At 46.4% G+C, this 18674-nt stretch overlaps 2 protein-coding genes across 2 annotated transcripts; both read left to right on the top strand.

Annotated features, from left to right (window-relative positions):
* Positions 1–2: 2 nt before the first annotated feature.
* RABEP2 (rabaptin, RAB GTPase binding effector protein 2) lies at positions 3–8054 on the top strand. The gene is made up of 12 exons (XM_044447675.1): positions 3–53; positions 379–609; positions 922–1043; positions 1122–1241; positions 1996–2316; positions 2717–2812; positions 3548–3646; positions 5428–5571; positions 5691–5868; positions 6066–6077; positions 6179–6249; positions 7754–8054. The coding sequence occupies exons 1-12, from the start codon at positions 47–49 to the stop codon at positions 7814–7816; spliced, it is 1464 nt and encodes a 487-aa protein (XP_044303610.1). The 5' UTR covers positions 3–46; the 3' UTR covers positions 7817–8054.
* Positions 8055–12040: 3986 nt separating this feature from the next.
* Positions 12041–16936, top strand: TUFM (Tu translation elongation factor, mitochondrial). The gene is made up of 11 exons (XM_044447677.1): positions 12041–12137; positions 13183–13220; positions 13309–13471; positions 14299–14465; positions 14688–14792; positions 14940–15104; positions 15196–15328; positions 15447–15551; positions 15703–15854; positions 16233–16352; positions 16505–16936. The coding sequence occupies exons 1-11, from the start codon at positions 12086–12088 to the stop codon at positions 16676–16678; spliced, it is 1374 nt and encodes a 457-aa protein (XP_044303612.1). The 5' UTR covers positions 12041–12085; the 3' UTR covers positions 16679–16936.
* Positions 16937–18674: the final 1738 nt, after the last annotated feature.

An 18674-nucleotide genomic window follows, 5' to 3' on the forward strand; every position in this document is an offset into this window, starting at 1 on the left:
CCGGGGAAGCCGTGGTAGCAGCGGCAGCAGCAGCAGCCTTTGCGGGATGGAAGGTACACGCGAACGCCCCCTCCCCTCTCGGTGGCGGGCAGGCAAAGGGGGCGGGAAGCCGGAAGGCCACGCCCCTCGCGGTTGTGGGGGCTCCTAGAGCGGAGCCCTGGCTTGCGTCGCACGCAGGGTTGGAGGTCACAGGTAGGGGCCGGGTGATTGGCCCTCTCGGCCAGGGGAGGTCAAAGGTCAAGGCCTAAAGTTGGCGCCCGAGGCAGTAACTTCAGCAACGCAAGTTCCGAACTCCTGATAGAAGAACTGGAAGAAAGGTCCTGGACTCAAATCTGTGCTCAGCTTTCATTCCCCATCCCTCTTTTTCCCCTTTCCAAGAGCCACAGAGGGTGCAGGATGTGTCTGCAGTCCCTGGCCCAGATCCCCCGAGCCACCCTGACCCAGAAGAGACAATACGAAGCCTGCAGGCCCAGTTGGCAGCCGCGCTGGCCGAAGTGGAGACTGTCCGAGCTGTGGCCGCCGTGAGCGAAGGCACCAAACATGAGGCTGTGGCGAGTGTCAGGCGTCAGTGCCAGGAGGAGGTGGCTTCATTGCAAGCCATCTTGAAAGGTGAGGGGATGCAAATGTTAGTGGGTGGAGAGGAAATGTGTTACTTCGAAACTTTAAACTGGCTCCTCCTAAAACTTTGGGGCAATACCCATGATTCTTGCCTTGTGGGGAACAGTAGCTCAGCAGTACAGCATACACTTTGCCTGTAGAAGGTCTTGGTTTCCTAGAAGCCTAGGATACACTCCTGTGTGAACTTCAGGAGAGTTACTGTGCCTTAGTGTTGGCAGTACTGGGCTAGATGGACCCATGGTCTGATTTGCTATGAGATATTTTTCTGTTTAAAGGTTGTGCATGTGTTCTCTCTGTTTATAGACACCATCACCAGCTATGAGGCTCGCCTCTCAGCTTTGGAGCGGCATAGCCGGGAGAACGCCTGGAGTCGGTTACTGCCAAGGTCCAACCCACTGGACTCGTTGGAGAAACAGATGGAAAAAGTAAGCTGGGCCAGAATTCTTTGGGCTCACCAGGAAGGTACTAAGCTTAGGTTTGGATGAAAGCTTTTGTTTTCATAGGCACAAGAGGATACTCAGCGACTCCGGGCAATTGTGCTGCCAATGGAACAGGAAATTGCTGAGTTGAAGGCCAAGCTGGCGCATGCTGAGGGACTGGTTCAGGAGCTTCAGGGTGAGCAGGTGAGATGTGGTTGAAAGGGTAACAGGACGCTGAGGAGAAGAAGGTTGTTGGAAGGGATGGATGACTTCAAGCAGTTTAGAATAGAGTGAGCATGTAGTTTGGAAAGGACCTGACAAATGAAGGAAATGGACTAGATTGCCTGCAAAATGTGCCCAGACTAAACTAGAATCTATGCAAAGCAGTAATTGTTATTACAATGCATTTGTATCCTGCCTTTTCCCCCTCTTCTGAGGAACTCTAGGTGGCTTGCATAGACCTCCTCCACTGTGCTTCGTGCTCACAACAACCACCCTCTTACGTAGATTAGGCTGACTGTGAGTGACTGGTCAGACACATGCTGTGCACGCCAGAAAATCTAGAGCCACAGGTCTGCACCTGAATGTTGAAGATGTTTAATTAAACCAAGAGGTAGTTAGGATGTACACTAGCAAGTGAGACAAAAAGTGAGTGATTGAGCTGTCTGAGTGGTGGCTGGAAAGCTAGATTTTATTGGGTGGCTGTAAGTCTGGGAAAATAGCATTAGATGAGTCGTTACTGGAAGGCAATTATGGCCTGCCAATTAGGGGTGTGCTGTTTCAGTTCAGGCCCAGAATTACAGGGCTAAAGCAACAGTGGGCCCCTTCTTAAGCTCTCAGTGACATCAGCTCACCCAACCTAGACAGCAGGCTGTAGGAGTTGGTCTTTGAAGTATCCATTTTGGGCAGCCTGCTTTTGTAATTGCTTTCTTATTCATTACTTTTCCTTTCTCTTCAGCATTCTTTATGTAGCTCACCTGAATCTCTGCTTGTTGACCCTGAGACTGTGCCCTCCGATACACCTGGAGATGACCATGTTACTGTGGGGGAAGGAGGAGTGGCTGAGAAATTTGCCCGTAGTCTTGATAGTGTCTCCATTGCCTCTTTTTCTTCCTTGGCACCAAGTCCTGGGCCTCCTATCCGGCGCCGACGGCCCCCTAGTCCTGAGACTGCATCAATTGCTTCCTCTACTGGAACTCTGGTGCCTGAGACCATCTATTTACCACCAGCTGGGTACCAGCTGGTACCTGAGTCAGAGTGGATGCAACTCCATGGACAGGTGAGTGTGTTTGGGGCAAAGTGTGTCAAATGGTGTTGTGAAATAAGCATGGTCTTTTGGATAAGGTCTTAGCTGTGCCGACCCCAATTGTAAAACACCCTCCTGGAGGAGGCCTACGTAGCTCCATTGTGGCTGGCTTTCTGCCATGGATTAAGGACTGGATTCTTGGTTAGAGTAAGATGACAATGTGGATTTTTAGTTATCTTGGTGGGTCCTTTGAAGGTGGAAAGTCAGTACACATTGGAAGTATTTGAGGATTGTAAAGTATTTATCATTTTTTGTCATTCTTGGAGGATTCTCTGTTGTTAGCATAGAGGTGGATACAGATCGATGGTGGGGACTGGCAGACAAACCTCAGAGACCTCCTGGGTCTCACTGTGTGCCTGGCCTCCTCTTCTAGGTGCGGCAGCAGTGTGAGGCTCTGGAAGAAGCCGCAAGGGAAAAGGCCAGTCTGGAGGAGGCGCTGAGGCGTAGCAATGACGAGTGTGGCAAGCAGGTATGTTTGTGGCATGCAGCCCTTGGGGCTGAAGCTCAGCCCACATCTGTGAGCCCACAGTTAATGCCATCTTAGATTTTTATTCTGCCCTTCTTCTCGGGAACTCTGGATGGTGTACAACATTATCTCCCTGTCCACTTTGTACTTAAAGAAGTTAGTGGGTTAGACAAGGTTAAAGGTGGATGTCTTACAGTTTTAGGGTCAAATCCAGTTTTGGAGAAACTCTCGGAGGCAATAGTCTAGTAGTGGATGGGAGCCAAAACGAACAAAAGGAGGCATTTGGCAGTAACCAGTAAACCGGTAAATCTCTTACCGGCAGTAACCGAGTCTTAAAAGCGTTTTAGTCTTTTAAAAAAATTGTAGAAAAACCACACACAAGCCAAGAATGACCAAATGATCATTTATTGGGGGAATGGAGTATGGCCACCTGAGGAGCCACAGGGGCCTGGACTGGGATCCTCTTAATCCCTGGGCTAAGGGGTAGTGACTGACTCAGGCTTACCGCATGAGTTTCACATCTGAGCTGGTGTTTGGACTTGCGGCTCTCAGCCCCTGAGCCAGCAGCTTAGCACCACCTTTCCCAGCCTGGTGACTTCCAGAATTGTTGGGCCACACCTCCCGTAACTGTCCAGCCAAGCTGCTGCCTTGAGCACTGCACCGTGCTGGCTCTCATGCAAATAGTCAGCTGTACCTGCCATGCATTGTTCATCCCTTCTCCCTCTCTCTTCTGAGCAGGTTCAGGTTCTCTTGACGCAGGTCCAGACCTCCGAGCACCTTCTCCAGGGACTCCAAGCCACAGTGAGTGAAACCCAGCGCCAGACGCAGGAGCAGTTGGTGAGTGAATGCATGTGATTTGTGGCTGAGCCACAGCCTAGCAGAGGAATGCAGGAGCGAGACTTGGACAATGCCTAGCCCACTTACAAAGCTGTTGTAAATCTGGGGCATGTTATTACTGTTGCTCATGAGAAAACTAACCCAAGGGTGTTAACCAAGGGTCTGTTTAAATGTTCCAGCCCCCTGTGGAGACGGCCCAAGAACACCACCATGTGGCAGCACTTGGAATGGTGCACCCCTTGTGCAAAAAGCTTCGTGCACTCCGTGTGAGATCCAGGTTATCTGTGCCGATGCAATAGCATCTCACCAGGAACTGGTGGCGTTGAGTGTGGAGAAAGAATTTTGCACTGTGTAGCTTTCATGACTGCAAGTTCCCAGCTCACATGGTTGCCGATTATACAGCATCCTCATTCAATTAATGTGTTGACCTTGTAATATGTTTGTACCGCTGCATGAAGATAAAGAGTTGATCTATTGTTTACTTATTACCTGAGCATCCCACCTCATTCAAGAATGACTCTTAAAATGATGTGTACAATCTATTAAAATACATAATGAGGGATAGGTAATGGTGGCAATACAGCCTTGGTTCCAGATCTCTGTAGGGAGAAGTCAGGAGGCGCTGAAACTAAACTCTGGGCCTGACTGATGGTTTAGGGAGAGACACCCTAAGGCTGCCATAAAGCAGGTGTCATTCCAGCGAATCCTGAGGCAGGGGATGGGATTGGAGGAGATGCTGAGAATGTCACTCGTGCAAGGAGGGGGATGTCATGTACAATGTGGCATAAAGTGATAGATCTTGGTGGGGCAGGTAGAGAACCTGGGCGTGAGGCCAGTTTCTCAAAGTGCATTGGGTTTTTGACAACTACTACTGGGCTGACTGCTAGCAGTGCATTTGTATAGTTAGATGTTAATATCTATACAGACATTAGGGGTTAATACTTAACTTTTTAATGAATTATTACCAAAACATTATTGAAACATTAATTCCATTTAAATACTCTTCTAATTCTAATTAATACTCATTAATTCTGTAATATTCTTTGAACCCAACCAAAAGATCTCAAATGTAACAGCTTTTGGGATTTCCGGATCTTGTCATCAGGCGAGATGTTTATAAGAAGCAAGTAGGGGCAGGGAAGACTCTGACTAGTGTTTGCATGTTCAGAATCCCAAGATGGACTAGGGGAGGAGAGATCCACAGATATTCAGATTAAGATCTGTGGATCATGTTACTGGTTGGACCTGCAGCTGCTGTAGAGCTACTGGAAACTAGAAAGGGTGAAGTGTTGGACCTTCCATTTTTAATATATAAAATCTAGTTGTTCCCACTCTTGCTGATATTATTGTTTTAATTTATGGATTGGTGTTATTGTTTTGTACCTTGCATATTGTGAGCCACCTTGAACACAGATTACCCTGTGGATAGGTGGCACATTTTAAAGTCTAATCAAAAGCTGCAAGCTAACAGAGGCAGTTTTTTCAGAGATACTGTACATATTCTTCTGGTTCCTGGCAGCTTGTGATTCAGCCCAGTTTCCAGCCTTTCCCTTTCCTTCTGAACAAAACGTTGACCGTCCCAGAAGTGTTGAATTACAATTTGACTAGGGAGGGTAGGCATTGTAATCCAACACATCTGGGAGGGCAGCAGGTTGATAAGAAAACGTCGTACTAGGCACACTACAGAAAGGTGCTTTTCAGAGGCCTGTCCATCAATCCCACATGACGAATTAAAGGTCCCAAGGCCATGTCTCAATTTTCTCCCTTTACTCAACTTCTAGGCTGACTTGGCTGCATCTCACAAGCGCCTGAGCTACGAAGTACAGCGGCTCAATGCTGAGAACGAAGGGCTGCGTGGTGGGGCGTGTCCCCTGGCTCCTTGTCCCACAGATGAGGAGAGCAGGCACTTGCCCAGCACTGTTCCGGTAATCCCGCCTGGCCTTTTCCTTGTGTGGGCACAAGGGCATGGGATGCTGGCTTGGGGTGGGCAAAAAACCGCAACACAAGCTACAGGGGCTCTCTTCTTGTCTTCCTGCCTCCGCAGGAGTTGCAGGCCTTGGTGCACAAACTGAGACAAGAATCCGCTGCGCAGCTCCGGGCTGCAGAGCACCAGGCTGAGCGCCTGCGAATTGAGATTGTGTCCCTGCGGGAGCGGCTAGATGAAGAGGCAGCATCTCAGTCAGGGCTGCAGGGGGCGCTGGAGAGAGAACAAGAGGAAAGAGGTGGGCCAGGGAGAGGCAGCCTCCATGGGCAAGGGTGTTGTAAACTCTGATTGGAGGGACGGGGGTGGACTGTGCTGGGCTTCTAAGAGATCCACATGTAGAAGTCTGATGCCTTGGAATTTGAAATACCTTTCTTGACCATGTGGTTAATTTGCTCTCTCTCTGTGTTTGCCTCCCCTGTTGCTTTTGGATGAAAGAGCTTTTGCAAGGTAAGTTACTTTCAAATACTGTTCCTGTATATTTTTGCATGGTTGGAGACTCCAGCCTGGACCCCTTGTGAGCTGAGTCTCTTCTCGTCCTCTCCCCCCAGCCTCCCTAAATAGTATCCAAAGTGAGATGGAGAGACTGCAGCAGGGGCAGGAAGAACTGAATAGAAGCCAGGTATGTTTGGACTTCTCTTTTTTCAGATATTGACCAAAAAGCATTTCCTTTTCCAAAACTGGCTCCGTGCCTTCAAGACTCCCCAGCCAACCTCAGGTAGCCTCCCTAGTGAAGACCAGATTTGTTCCTCATGTGACCAGCCAAACTGAGTTAACCCATGAATGACTTTCCATTTCATGCTTAATAAACCTCTGTGTTTGGCATGTCAAGAAGGGTGATCAGGTATCTGGGAAGCTACAGTCAGTGACTAACTGGAGTGCAGGCCTGGTTCAGACAAACCCCACAGGCTTCCTGGGCAGCTGAGGTGCTATTTTCTTAGCGTAAGAACAAACAAATCAGTAGCAAAAGGGAGGGACATGTGCTTCCAAGGTAACGAAGTTTGTTCATTGATGCATGTATTGATGGTGGACCTTGAAGCAACCAAATGTTGCTCTTTTCTTCAACTTGGTGCCTTCCAGATATCTGAGCTAAAACTCTCATTTCCTCCAGCCAGCATTAGAAACCAACCAGGTTAGAAACACTTGCAATATCTGCTCTCAGATATGTATGAGAAGGCTCATATATTTTGGAAATGTGTTTACGACGAGAGTGAAAACAATGTTCTTACTGGAATTTATTGTCAAAAATTCAAATCAGAATATAAAGTCAATGCAATAATTTTCCAAATGATGGTCATGTTGGATTTTGGATTTCTTTAAAAAAACAACAGGGCATGCATTAATGAATTTGACAAGTAATCATTCTGTACTTGCCTTAAATATAATTCCATGTGGTAAGATTTAGTTCTTTAAAAATGTTCTTCAAAATTGAATTTAAAGACTTTCAATACTGGAGAATCTGGATTAAGATCTTTTAAAATGTAGCATGTTTCTAACTTGTATCTAATGCACCTCAGCAATTGACTGTACCACTTCAGTAAAAGCTGTCTTGCAGTTTGAGCTGTGGTAGAGCTCCAGAGTGAGTCCCAAGAACTGGAGCTGGAGCAGTGGAGACTTTGGGAGTGGGAGGCAAAGATGGGTCATTATTGAATAGGGACAGCAAGGTCATAGGTTGGAAGGAAGATGTGAGAAGGGTCCTTTTACAGGTAGAGATCAGATCTGTTCAGTCTTGGGCAATTGGTCCATTGCTTGCTCGTCTTCACATGAGAGCTGCAGTTATTATTTGTCTGTGGCAAGCAGCAGTTGCCTCCGGGTGCCCAAAGCACCTGCTCCGTTCCTTGTCCTGTCTTGTCCAGAAAGAACCCTGTGAAGGCCCTGTCACATTTTCTGTTTCTTGCAGCCTTTTAAAGAATGAGATTTTTTGTGTTGCAACAGTCAACGTCCGGCAGGGGGCTGTGTGTGCCTTCTACTAAAAAGTGCAATACTGGTAACTCATGGGTTGTACCTGAAGGTGGCAACTTCTGTTCTTTCCAGGAGTGTGGGGTGTTTCTGACAATGCCAGGGCAAGGAGGTGTGCTCTGAGAAAGGTCTGTGGACTCATTCTCCTTCCTTCCTTATACTTGCAGGTGCAGCTGGAAGCTCCCCTTCTACAAGAAGCCAGCAGTCTTCCGGATCGGCCTGAGCCTTAGACTTGAGGACGAGGAACTCAGGCCTCCCCTCTCCAGCAGCATGGGAACCTCAGGGAAACTATCACCTGCCAAGCACCAAAAGGGCCAGCTCTGTCCCCAGAGCCTGCCCAGGGCCCCTCTGTGCATGGGTTAGGTGAACAAGAACTCTAGAGGTAGGATGGCTGGAATCTCCCATCTCCCACTCCCCAAATAGATACTGGAGGCTCCAAAGAACAATAAAGGTGATTTTTGTATCTTTCCCTGTCTATGTCTCTCCTTTAAGTGGGTGGCCCGCAAGATAGGATGGGGTGCCAGTAGAACAAAGCTTCATCTTTATATAAAGCAAAGCTCCTAGCCTTCCCAAGTTAATTTTCTGCTTACATTCTTGGAACTTAAGGATGTATTTTAAATGGGACAAAGAACAGGGCAGGCCCAAGATATTTTGCTGCCTGAGGCAAAGGACAATACATTCCCTCGCCACACACACACTCCTTATTTCATGTAGAGTCCACCTAGACCAGTCAACAAACCTGACTGGCAACCAGAGAGCATCCACCACCACCCCTAGGTCAGCAGGCTAGCTTAGGTGGCATAAGGCGAGACATATGGCGCCTCTGCTTTTAGCTTGCTGCTGTTGTGCTGCTCCTTTGGGAAGGCTTCACTCCAAGACAGCTGCAGCCAAGAAATTCTTAAAGAAGTGACACTTTTGCTGTCTTGAGATGATTGCTTCTCTTTACCTAACAGTGGGCCAGCCCTGAGAGTAACTTGGCTATAAAAATATTTACAGACCCATGGGAGTTTTGGGAGGTCATTAGAAAAATAGAACAGTGAAGCACAGGCCTATGGTCATACCTGTCCCAAGGCCATGATGCACCATGGGTGCCAATCAGTTTTGCTCTATTCCTTGACATGTCTGTGGTGAAACTTAGACATAGCTGTTGGACAGGAGACTTGGAAAATCTGGGGTTTGGTTCCCACTGAGCCATGAATCTCACTGAGTGGCTTTGGGCTAGACACTGCTTCTCAGTCTAACACTCCTCAAGGGTGGTAGCTGTAAGAATAAATTGGAGAGGAGGAGGAGTGTTAGCTGCCTTGAGTTGCTTGCAAGAGTTGCTTGCAAGGGAATGCAATGACATGCAAGACTGATTAAGAAAAAATGCATATTAAATCTATTCTGGAAAATAAATTTCTTACTTCCAGTCAAGCAGGTGCACTTGTCATACTGCACAAAGTTCCTCAATACAGGGTTTGGTGCTGCTGAGTTTTAGCAATCCAGTGTATTGTGGTAGCTCTTAATTGTGATGAAGCAAATCCTTTTTACAGAGAGATGAAAAAGTGAAGAAATATCAATATGTTTACAGCTTCAGTCAGACACATGTGAGCATTCTCTTACCTGCACTCAAAAAGCAGATGTTGGCTGCATTATGGAACTGCATTTTAGGTTCGCTATTGACAAATATAAATTTTCAAATGGTAAAACAGCAGGCTAAAACTTCCTTCAGTGTCCCTTCTGTCCCTTTCCCTGCAACCCTTCTCTCTTGTCATTCCACTGTAACATTCTGTATGATGTCTTCAAGCTCAGTTCGCTACACATACATAAATGAAAACCTTGGGACTTGACTTTTCCTGAAGGAGAAAGATATGCTTTTCCTCACTTTTTTCTCAGTGAGTTGATTGCAGAGTTATAGCAGTAAGAGATGGGACTACCTAGCAACCCCTTTGCTATAGCTGGTGAGAGGTGAGATGTTATATATACCCCAAGTGATTCTTTTTTCTGTGGTGTTTAGTACTGGAGAAAGTGAAGGAGGCAGAAGAAGTACTGAAATCAACATGTTCCTTTCCTATGCTTAGGTTTGTGACTTATCTGTACATGTCTAATCAGAGGTGTAAACCTCACGGAATACAATGTGACTTGCTCTCAAGTACATGAACACAGAGCTGCTACCAAACTAAACATGACTATCTAGTTTTATCCCTGCGAACCTCTATCCATACTAGAGATGTATATTAGAACAGAGGGAGGGAAACTGTGCTAACTGGACATTGCACAAGCCCCTTATTTGCATGCCTCATGAAAGTATCAGCCAGTCTGGAAACACCTTTACTGGAATGTAAGCAAAAACAGAAATCTCATCTCAGAATCACTGACAGGATTATTACTCGCCCAGGAACTGATCGCTCTGTCTCTCCTCAGAGTTCTCTTTTCTAGTATCCCAGGAGTGACAGTCCCAGGGAACAGTGCATGGAGGATTAAAGAGTGCTGGTGAGAAGACTCCCCACTTTCCTTGCAAAGAGCAACAGCTGCTGCAGTAATTTCTCCATTTACGTTTATAGCCTTCCATCTGCTGCACCTCCTACTCCAGGAAGCCCAACTCAACATACATGATATTCCTTCTATTTTATTCCCACAACTACCCTGTAAGGTAGAGTAAGCTGAGTGTGAATAACTGGTTGAAAGTCACTCAATGGGGGCTTGAACCCAAGTCTCATGAATCCCAGTCCAACACTTTAATTGCTGCACCACATTGGCTCCTCCAATAGGTCTTATGCCCCCAGCTCGGCGCCTTGGCCCATACAGAGACTGAGTAATGGAGGTTTCGGTGAATAGAGACACCCGCCCCCGCCACCCCATGCACACATCCCAATTTTTCTCTCCAGCTTTGGAGAGAGCAAGCAGCATCTGTTGCATTGCACGTAGGGGAGCTGCTCTTCGAAACTGCAGCGGGGCGTGCGTGCCCCGTCCTTCCTCTCGCACCGCCGCCACGACTGACGCGGCTCCCGCTCTTGCCCGCCGCCGGCCACGCGGGCGATCGAGACTCAGGCTTCGCTACCCGGCGCCTCACAGGGCTGCGCTCGCGGGAAGGTGCCACCGAGATGTTAAGAGGTAGAGCGACGCCATTTTGGGAATTCTGGGAGTTGGAGTCCAACAACCTAGATTACATAGGGCGGGGAAGGCTTCCAAGAAATCTATTTCCTGCGCTGGGCCCTTTAGCTCTCACTGCCTGCAGTAAATGACCCTTTAACCCTGGCTAAGCGGGTGCAACTGACACGACTGCATATCCTTTCCCAGTTTATTTCAGCCTTCCCCTGTGTTAAATTTGGGAATATAAGCCCTTTGAGACAGGCAGCCTTTTCATATAGACAAAACACTCCATCCACGCCATTATATAATAATGGTGGGTTTCAGTGTTCACCGGACTGCCATGTTGTGTGTCTTCCACTTTCAGAAGAGCCGGGTTAAAGAAGGAATTGCAGTATTTGCTTTTACCATGTTCATGTGTGAAATTATAGAGCTGGAGAAAGATTAGTACTCATCTAAGATAAGATAAGATGGAGGAGGAGATATAAGCTGCCTTGAGCCCTTTGTAGGAAAAAGGCAGGATATAAATCGGAAAAAAAATAAAAATAAAAAAACTAGCCCAACCTGCTGCTCACTGTATGATGCAGATACAGTATACCTGATTAACAGATTGTTATCCAACCTCTGACTAAACACCTCCTGTGAATGAAGATCCACAACCTTCTAAGGCAGACTTTCCACTGTTGAACAGTGTTTATTTTTAGGAAGGATCTCTTAATGTTTAGCCAGGATTGGCTGCCCTGCAATGCCCAGTCTTACTCTTTGACCCCACTCTTGCCTTTCGAACATCAGACAATACTGACACAATCCTATGCCAGTTTAGACAGAAAGAAGGTCTACAATCTCCCGCATGCCCTACCCAGCACAGGGGCATTCTGAGAACTGTAGGGCTTTTTTACATCTAAAACTGCATAGGATTGCCCCCTAAGTAAGCTGAATCTTTTATGTGACAGTTCCTCACATATCACCTTTCCTCTTCCCTTTCTCTTCTCTAAGCTAAATGCGTCCAGCTTCTCCAACACCCCACGCATAACTTCATTTCGAGACCCCACACGGTTGCTATGAGTTACACTGCTCTTTCATTACACTGACGCTAAGAACATAATCCTATACATGTTTAGGCTGAAAAGATGTCCTACAACTTCCAGCACTACCCAGCCAGCACTGCAGAGCAAGCCGTTTACAACGTGGTACCCTTCAGGTGCGTTGGACCACAACTCCGGGATCTCCCAGCCGGCCAATACGTCAGGGGGCATCAGACTGGAAAAAGCGGTTGTAACTTCTACCAACGCTACCGCTTACAGGTCAGCCATGGTCGACCGGAAGTTTGCAAAGCAGCCTCTCTCCGTCCCCGCTCGCTTGTCTCTGTGCGGTAATTATGGGAAAAAAAGGACGTGGTGACGACACTTCCGTGGGAAGGAGTGGTGAACATGGCGAGCCGCGCGTTGCTGCTGGCGCGAGGAGGGTTCCTGGCTGCTCACGGTGGGTCTAAATGGCCGCGGGGTGTGGGGAGAGCAAAGGAGGGTCGGTGTGATATGGTGTCTGGCAGGAGACTTTTGGGATAAAAGGGGCGCCAGTGTATCGTCTGTGTTGCTCACCCGCTTTCCCTGGAAGTACCGCGACGAGAGCCCGTGACCTTTCCTGTGCTGGCCCTGCTCTGCGGTTGATTACGGACCCCGCCGGAATGGAGGCGGCCAGGCACTCCGTGGACCACGGGCGGGGACGACGACGCGGAGGGACCCCCTTTCTTTCTCCCGGGTGTGTGTGATGAAGGCAGCTTCCCGCCAGTTCCGAGCTCTCCCTTGCTGCTGCTGCTGCGCGGCCAAGGAGATGCGCCGCCCGTGGTGCTTCCGTTCATTCTTGCACCCGTGCAAGGCTCGGATTCGAAGCATGTGCGAGGACCCCGACGGGAAGAGGCAGCAGTGGGATTTCGTGTCGCGTTTGGGTTTTGGCTGCTCGCAGAGAGGCGGGGCCAGGGCACTCTGACTCCCTGATACTGTTGGACTATGGCTACCAGCAGTAGGAGCTGGTATTCGACAACATCAGCATTGTAACTGAAACTATTTTAATTAGGGCTTTGCAATCTCAGTGTCTGCCCCTCTTTTGATTTACAGGTTGGGTTGAATCTCTGTACAGCCTGAAAAGTTCTGTGTTGCCATAAAGTGGGAAGAATGAGCATTGACACAGTTAAATGTGTTTGTAGGATTATAAAACACAAATTAGAATATTTGCTTGCAAAATAGTAGTTGACACACATCATGGCACCCCACAAGTTAATTCACAGTAGCTTGTTTTGACACTTGATGGGGCCAGTATGTTTCAATATGCTTTAAATGCTCTCCCTGAAGTCTGTAGTCATTAAAAGGGAAATGCAGATAATGTCTGAAAATGTTATTAAGAAGCATTGTACTATGTAAAAGTGGGTATTTTAAGCAGGTGCAAATTTGATATTGTACAGATAGCTCATTGTATTTGTGTTGTAGGACTATGTGGTTTACTTCTTTATTACATTTATTTATTTATTTAGGTTGCCTGTCTCGCTATGTGCAAGTTGTTCCGATCACGGTAAGAAGAGTCCTAGGTGTGGGTACAATAAATAGTTGTGGTGTTGCTATAGCTCAGACTCTTAATGTCTCTTCTTGTTCTTTTGCAGGCATTCTTACCCTGCACGGCCTTCTCTGGAAAGGCTTTTCCAGTTCGAAATTTTGCAGTTGAAGCAAAGAAAGTATATACACGGGACAAGCCACATGTTAATGTTGGAACCATTGGGCATGTGGACCATGGCAAGACTACATTAACAGCAGCCATCACCAAAAGTGAGAGGGGTGGGATGGGAATCAACTAGTGAAAGACCAAATAAATACAAGTTGAAGCAGAATTGACCTGCTTCTTTAACCATCCCTTGCTTTAATTTTGTAGAGAAGTTGTGGGGCTTTTTCTATAAAGAAGGCACTGACCCAATAAAAAAAGTCTGAGGTCTGAAATTGCCAGTAGGCCAAGAATATTTAAGGCTTAAACCTGAAAATAGTTATGAAGACTGAGCTTTGTATAGATTAAGCCCAGAAGATTTGGTTCTGTGTCCTGTCAGTGAGACCTAGCTTAGTTCCAAGCCCCACCTACAATGTGATAGCTTGGGATCCTCCTCAGCTGAGTCACAGCCAAAGGATTCTTGAGCGCACCCCCCCCCCCCCCCACTGCACTAGTACAGCAGGACAATCCTTGACAGAGCTCTCTGTACCTCAGCTGCTCACTGCCTTGCAGAAGCCAGGCTAGGAGAAAATGCAACAAGGGTGCAGAACAGAATCAAGTGGGGCCATTTGGTGGAATCTTAGAGGGCTGGCCTGGACCTTTGAAGGGTCAGATTGTGATCCCTGGCATGAGGTTCTGCACCGCTGCTCTACCAGAAGAGTTCTGCCAAAGTTATTCATATATATCACAATGGGGGTTCAAGAGCCTTTAGGTCTGTTCTCTAATCCACTGCTGCAGCAGTTTAACATACAGGCAGTGATGTGGCCCATCGACTCTCGGCTTGGCTGCAAATCATTGTTTTTTTTTAAAAGAAATGCTACCAAATAGGACACTAGACCTAGCTTGCTTTCTGGAACTTGGGAATCCTGTTAACCATTTCTTCTGCTCCTTCCAGTTCTGGCAGAGACTGGAAGTGCCCAATTCAAAAAATATGAAGAAATTGATAATGCACCAGAAGAGAAGTCACGTGGTATCACAATCAATGCCTCCCATGTTGAATATGCAACAGCCAACCGGCATTATTCACACACAGATTGCCCTGGACATGCTGATTATGTCAAGGTGCGTATCAGGAAGGATCCCAGGAGAAACATCCACGTTCCTTATCCAGAAGCCCTCTCAAGATATTTGCTGATGATACTTTATGCATTTAAATGCATGGGTGATTTAAGGTAGCTTGAAACTATCTAGAGTATTTCCTTCCTTTCGACAGATTCTTTTATGTACGGCAAGGAGTGTTGTTCGAAAAAGACCACAAACTGACATGTCTCGTCCTCTCTGCAGAACATGATCACAGGGACGTCTCCACTGGATGGCTGTATTCTGGTGGTAGCTGCAACAGATGGGCAGATGCCGCAGACAAGGGAGCACCTTCTACTAGCGAAACAGGTGATATATTCTCTGGTGGCACAGTAGGGATGGCTAGGGGGATCCAGCATGTTCTTCCGAGAATGTGGCATGCTTCTCCCAATACCCAAGTAAGGGAGCAGTGTACAGCTGGGTCTCATCCTTCCATTTTCTCTTCTGCTGCCTCAGATAGGCGTGAAGTACATTGTAGTGTACATCAACAAGGCTGATGCAGTTGACGATTCAGAGATGGTGGAGTTGGTGGAGTTGGAGATCCGTGAGCTGCTCACAGAATTCGGCTACAACGGGGAGACGACTCCTGTAATTGTAGGCTCAGCACTCTGTGCTTTGGAGGTCAGTGGTGCATACACATTGTCCGAGTTTCATTCCTTCCTTTAAATTCCTCCCTTTTTAAAGGTCCCTATCTGTCCCTAATTGTTTGCAGCAAAGAAACCCAGAGCTGGGCTTGAACTCGGTCATGAAGCTGCTGGATGCAATAGACACGTACATCCCTCTGCCGGAGCGTGAGCTTGACAAGCCATTCTTGCTTCCAATAGAGCACATTTTCTCCATCCCAGGTACTAAGTTGCATAGGTTGTCCACCCTAGTTTTGAGAGAGTAGCTGTTCAGCTCCCATGGTGGTAGCTCTATTCTCTACCCCAGGTTTCCTGTACTATCTTCATCTGTTTGTTCCAGGTCGTGGTACTGTGGTGTCAGGGACACTCGAACGTGGTATTCTCAAGAAAGGAGATGAATGTGCATTTGTGGGGCACAACCGAAACTTGCGCTCTGTGGTGACTGGTAAGTCTTGAACTTTTGCAAGAAGTTCTTACAGTCAGCTTGCTTTTCCTCCTCTGAAGTGCAAAAATGTACCTGTAGCAAGGGATGAAAGCATGATCTTGGGGAGGCTATGAGAAGTTTACAAAGGGTAATGGCACTCCATTGGCTTCAGGGATTGAGACATTCCACAAACAGTTGGATCGTGCAGAGGCCGGTGACAATTTGGGTGCTTTGGTGCGGGGACTAAAGCGAGAGGACTTGCGACGGGGGATGGTCATGTGCAAACCAGGCAGCATCATGCCACACCAGAAAGTTGAAGCTCAGGTAAGCAGGCTCACTCCAGAGAAACAAATGATTAAAAGGCTTGTAGTTCTAATGATGGGGAACAGTCACATGTCATTAAGGGGGAGTGGGCAAAACCTCACCCTTACCATGGAAACCCACTGCAGAGTCAGAAAACTTCGCCATTAAAACTACTGGTGAGGTAGTTGGCATAATGGCATCTTGTGGGGTGCAGATGCCCCCAGACTTCTTGAAATAGCTTCACTGCTCACTTTAAAACTTTGCTTTGATGGATGGGCAAGTGCTGAATAACTAAAACACAGGTTTCTGTCAGTTTTGGTGCAGTTACTGTTCTGGCAGCAAAAAATAAACTCAGCATGTGTGTTGGTAAATGAGGCAAACATAAATTCTGTTTCCTAGGTTTATGTTCTGAGTGCTGAAGAAGGTGGCCGCAAAAAGCCTTTTGTATCAAACTTTTCGCCTGTCATGTTTTCCCTGACTTGGGACATCGCCTGTCGCATAGAATTGCCTCCAGGGAAGGTGAGCGTTTCTCTCTTCCTACCCCATTTTAACCAGCCATTTCTGAATGTTGCTGAAATGGTTTATCCTCTTCACAAGCAAACGGTCCTTAAAACTGGCAGTGTGAGCACATACACAAAACTTAGATCTGACTATTTTCTCTCCTTCCTCAGGAGTTAGTGATGCCAGGAGAGGACACCTCCCTTACTATGCTATTGCGGCAGCCTATGGTCTTGGAGGAGGGACAGAGGTTCACGATGCGGGATGGAAATAAAACTATTGGCACAGGAGTGGTCACAAAAACATTGCCTGTAACACCAGCAGATGAAGAGAAATGGGCAAAGTAAAGGGTTAAGCCACTAAAACTGTTTCTATGCAGGTCACAGGTAGACAGTGAGAAATCTGGAATTTAAATTTGTGTAAATACTTGCTGTAGGCAGCTTCCCAGAGAGAGGCCCTCCTGATGAAACCATCCAGGATACATTTCTCAGAAAGTGGGTTAGCCTTCCAACCTTAACAAGAGAAGATAGCACTGGCCAAGTGTGTTCTGCTCATTTCATGGGGTGTTGGCGGGTGGGAAGTTAAATAAAATACTTGAAAACTGATTGTGAACCAATTGTGTATTCTTTTAAGGGGCAGTTTTTTCCTGTTCATCTCTCAAAGGGAATGCAATTCATACTATGAAAATATAGGTATTTGTGAAGTGGGTGCAAATGAAGTGACTGGGGGTGACAAAGTTCTGTAATTGTTTTTATATTAAGAATGTACTTCGGGGGTGGGGGGGGGATTCTGAATATTTGGCACAATCAAGCTCCCAAAATCCCATTCAACAATCCTGAAAAGTTTCTGACCTAGCACATGCCCAAGTGGCATGAATGCCAAAGCAAATTTCTCCTGTGCCCCACAAAACCACTATTGAGGGTTGGGGATCTTTAAAAAAAAAAACAACTATGCAGGACAATTGTAGGAGTACACCTTTTGCTCAGCCATTCTTATTCTACAACATCATGATAAGCCTGCTTTTGGCTATGTCTTTAGGAGATGATTTTTAAAATGAGTCTGTACTTGCACAGACGGTGGTATGAAACTTTCCAAAGTTAAAGGTTTTGGTAGATTAACCTGGGAAGCAAAGAGATGCTCAAGCAGCACTGCTTGTTTCTATAGGAGAGAATGGGTGGTTTATTTTTTGTTATTTTGTAGTTCATTTACTAAAATGTCACTGCTAACAAAATTATAGAGGGCTTTTTGCTAAAATACAAAGCAGTTTTCTGTGTAAGAGAAGATTCACAGAAAAAGTAAGCTGGACAGAAAGCTGGAAAATTAGAAACAATTTTTTTCCCACTTGGCTTGGCAAAGCTGAGCTTAATCCTACTAAGAAGAAAGTCCTATGTACTGCTGCAGTGGTGTAAAGAAATATGAGAGCCAGATGCCACTTGGGTGGACCAGTTGTAAAAAATGATGGTACAGGTACAAAACAGCTTTGATTAAAATAATCTTAACACCTTGGAAAGCATAGGTTTGGGGAATGCTGCTCTTAGAAATTTCAAAAAAAAAAGTGGCTGTACCACAGACCACTTAAAACACCTTAGCTATTTTCTCATACATAAATGTAGAAGCAGACAGAATTAAGGAACCTGTTTTTTAAGTTCCAGAAAGTCATTTTTTCCACTTAAGAGCAAACAATATATACTATACTGCCAATCCCAACCCCTTGTTTACATAGACTAGTATATCCTTTCTGGAGTTCTCTGTCAGGTGCAAGGAATAAAAGTACCAGATCTCCAGCCTTGTAGAAAACAATCACAAGACAGTGTTTTCTTACTCCCCTTCATCTTCCAAGGTGGGGAAAAAAGGACCTGTAACTTAGGTCTTGCTTTGTGTAAGGGTCAAGTATTATTCCTTCAAGCTAGAAAATACAAAATTTTTAAAAAGTCTGACAACCTAAACTGGTGTGCTCCAGGTTTGGACTATACCCCCACCTCTCACCAGCTCAGAAGCAGTAAGGCCAACTTGGGATATGCAAATTGTGATTGAAAACAACTTGAAGGGAAGGCAGCTGTCTGTCTCCAAGTCAGTCAATATGAAAGTTATCAATACTGACTTTTAAAGTTGTCTTCACTAGAAGGAACTGGGCAGGATAGGCAGCTGCACCACAAAAATAATCACGCTATTCTGCAGTACAGTCCTATTTTCACTATGCATTGCTTACTCATACTTCTAGTGTTATAAAGGCCGATGTTTTGTAAGCAGATTCCCAGGATATCTGAATACATGTAACTGCTTTTTGATAATGTTCTCAATTCTCACATTTTGGCCTTACAATGCCAGGCTTCATTTCATTGA

Source organism: Varanus komodoensis, unplaced genomic scaffold (genome assembly GCF_004798865.1).
Source record: "Varanus komodoensis strain SLA01 unplaced genomic scaffold, ASM479886v1 scaffold53, whole genome shotgun sequence".
NCBI lineage: Eukaryota > Metazoa > Chordata > Lepidosauria > Squamata > Varanidae > Varanus > Varanus komodoensis.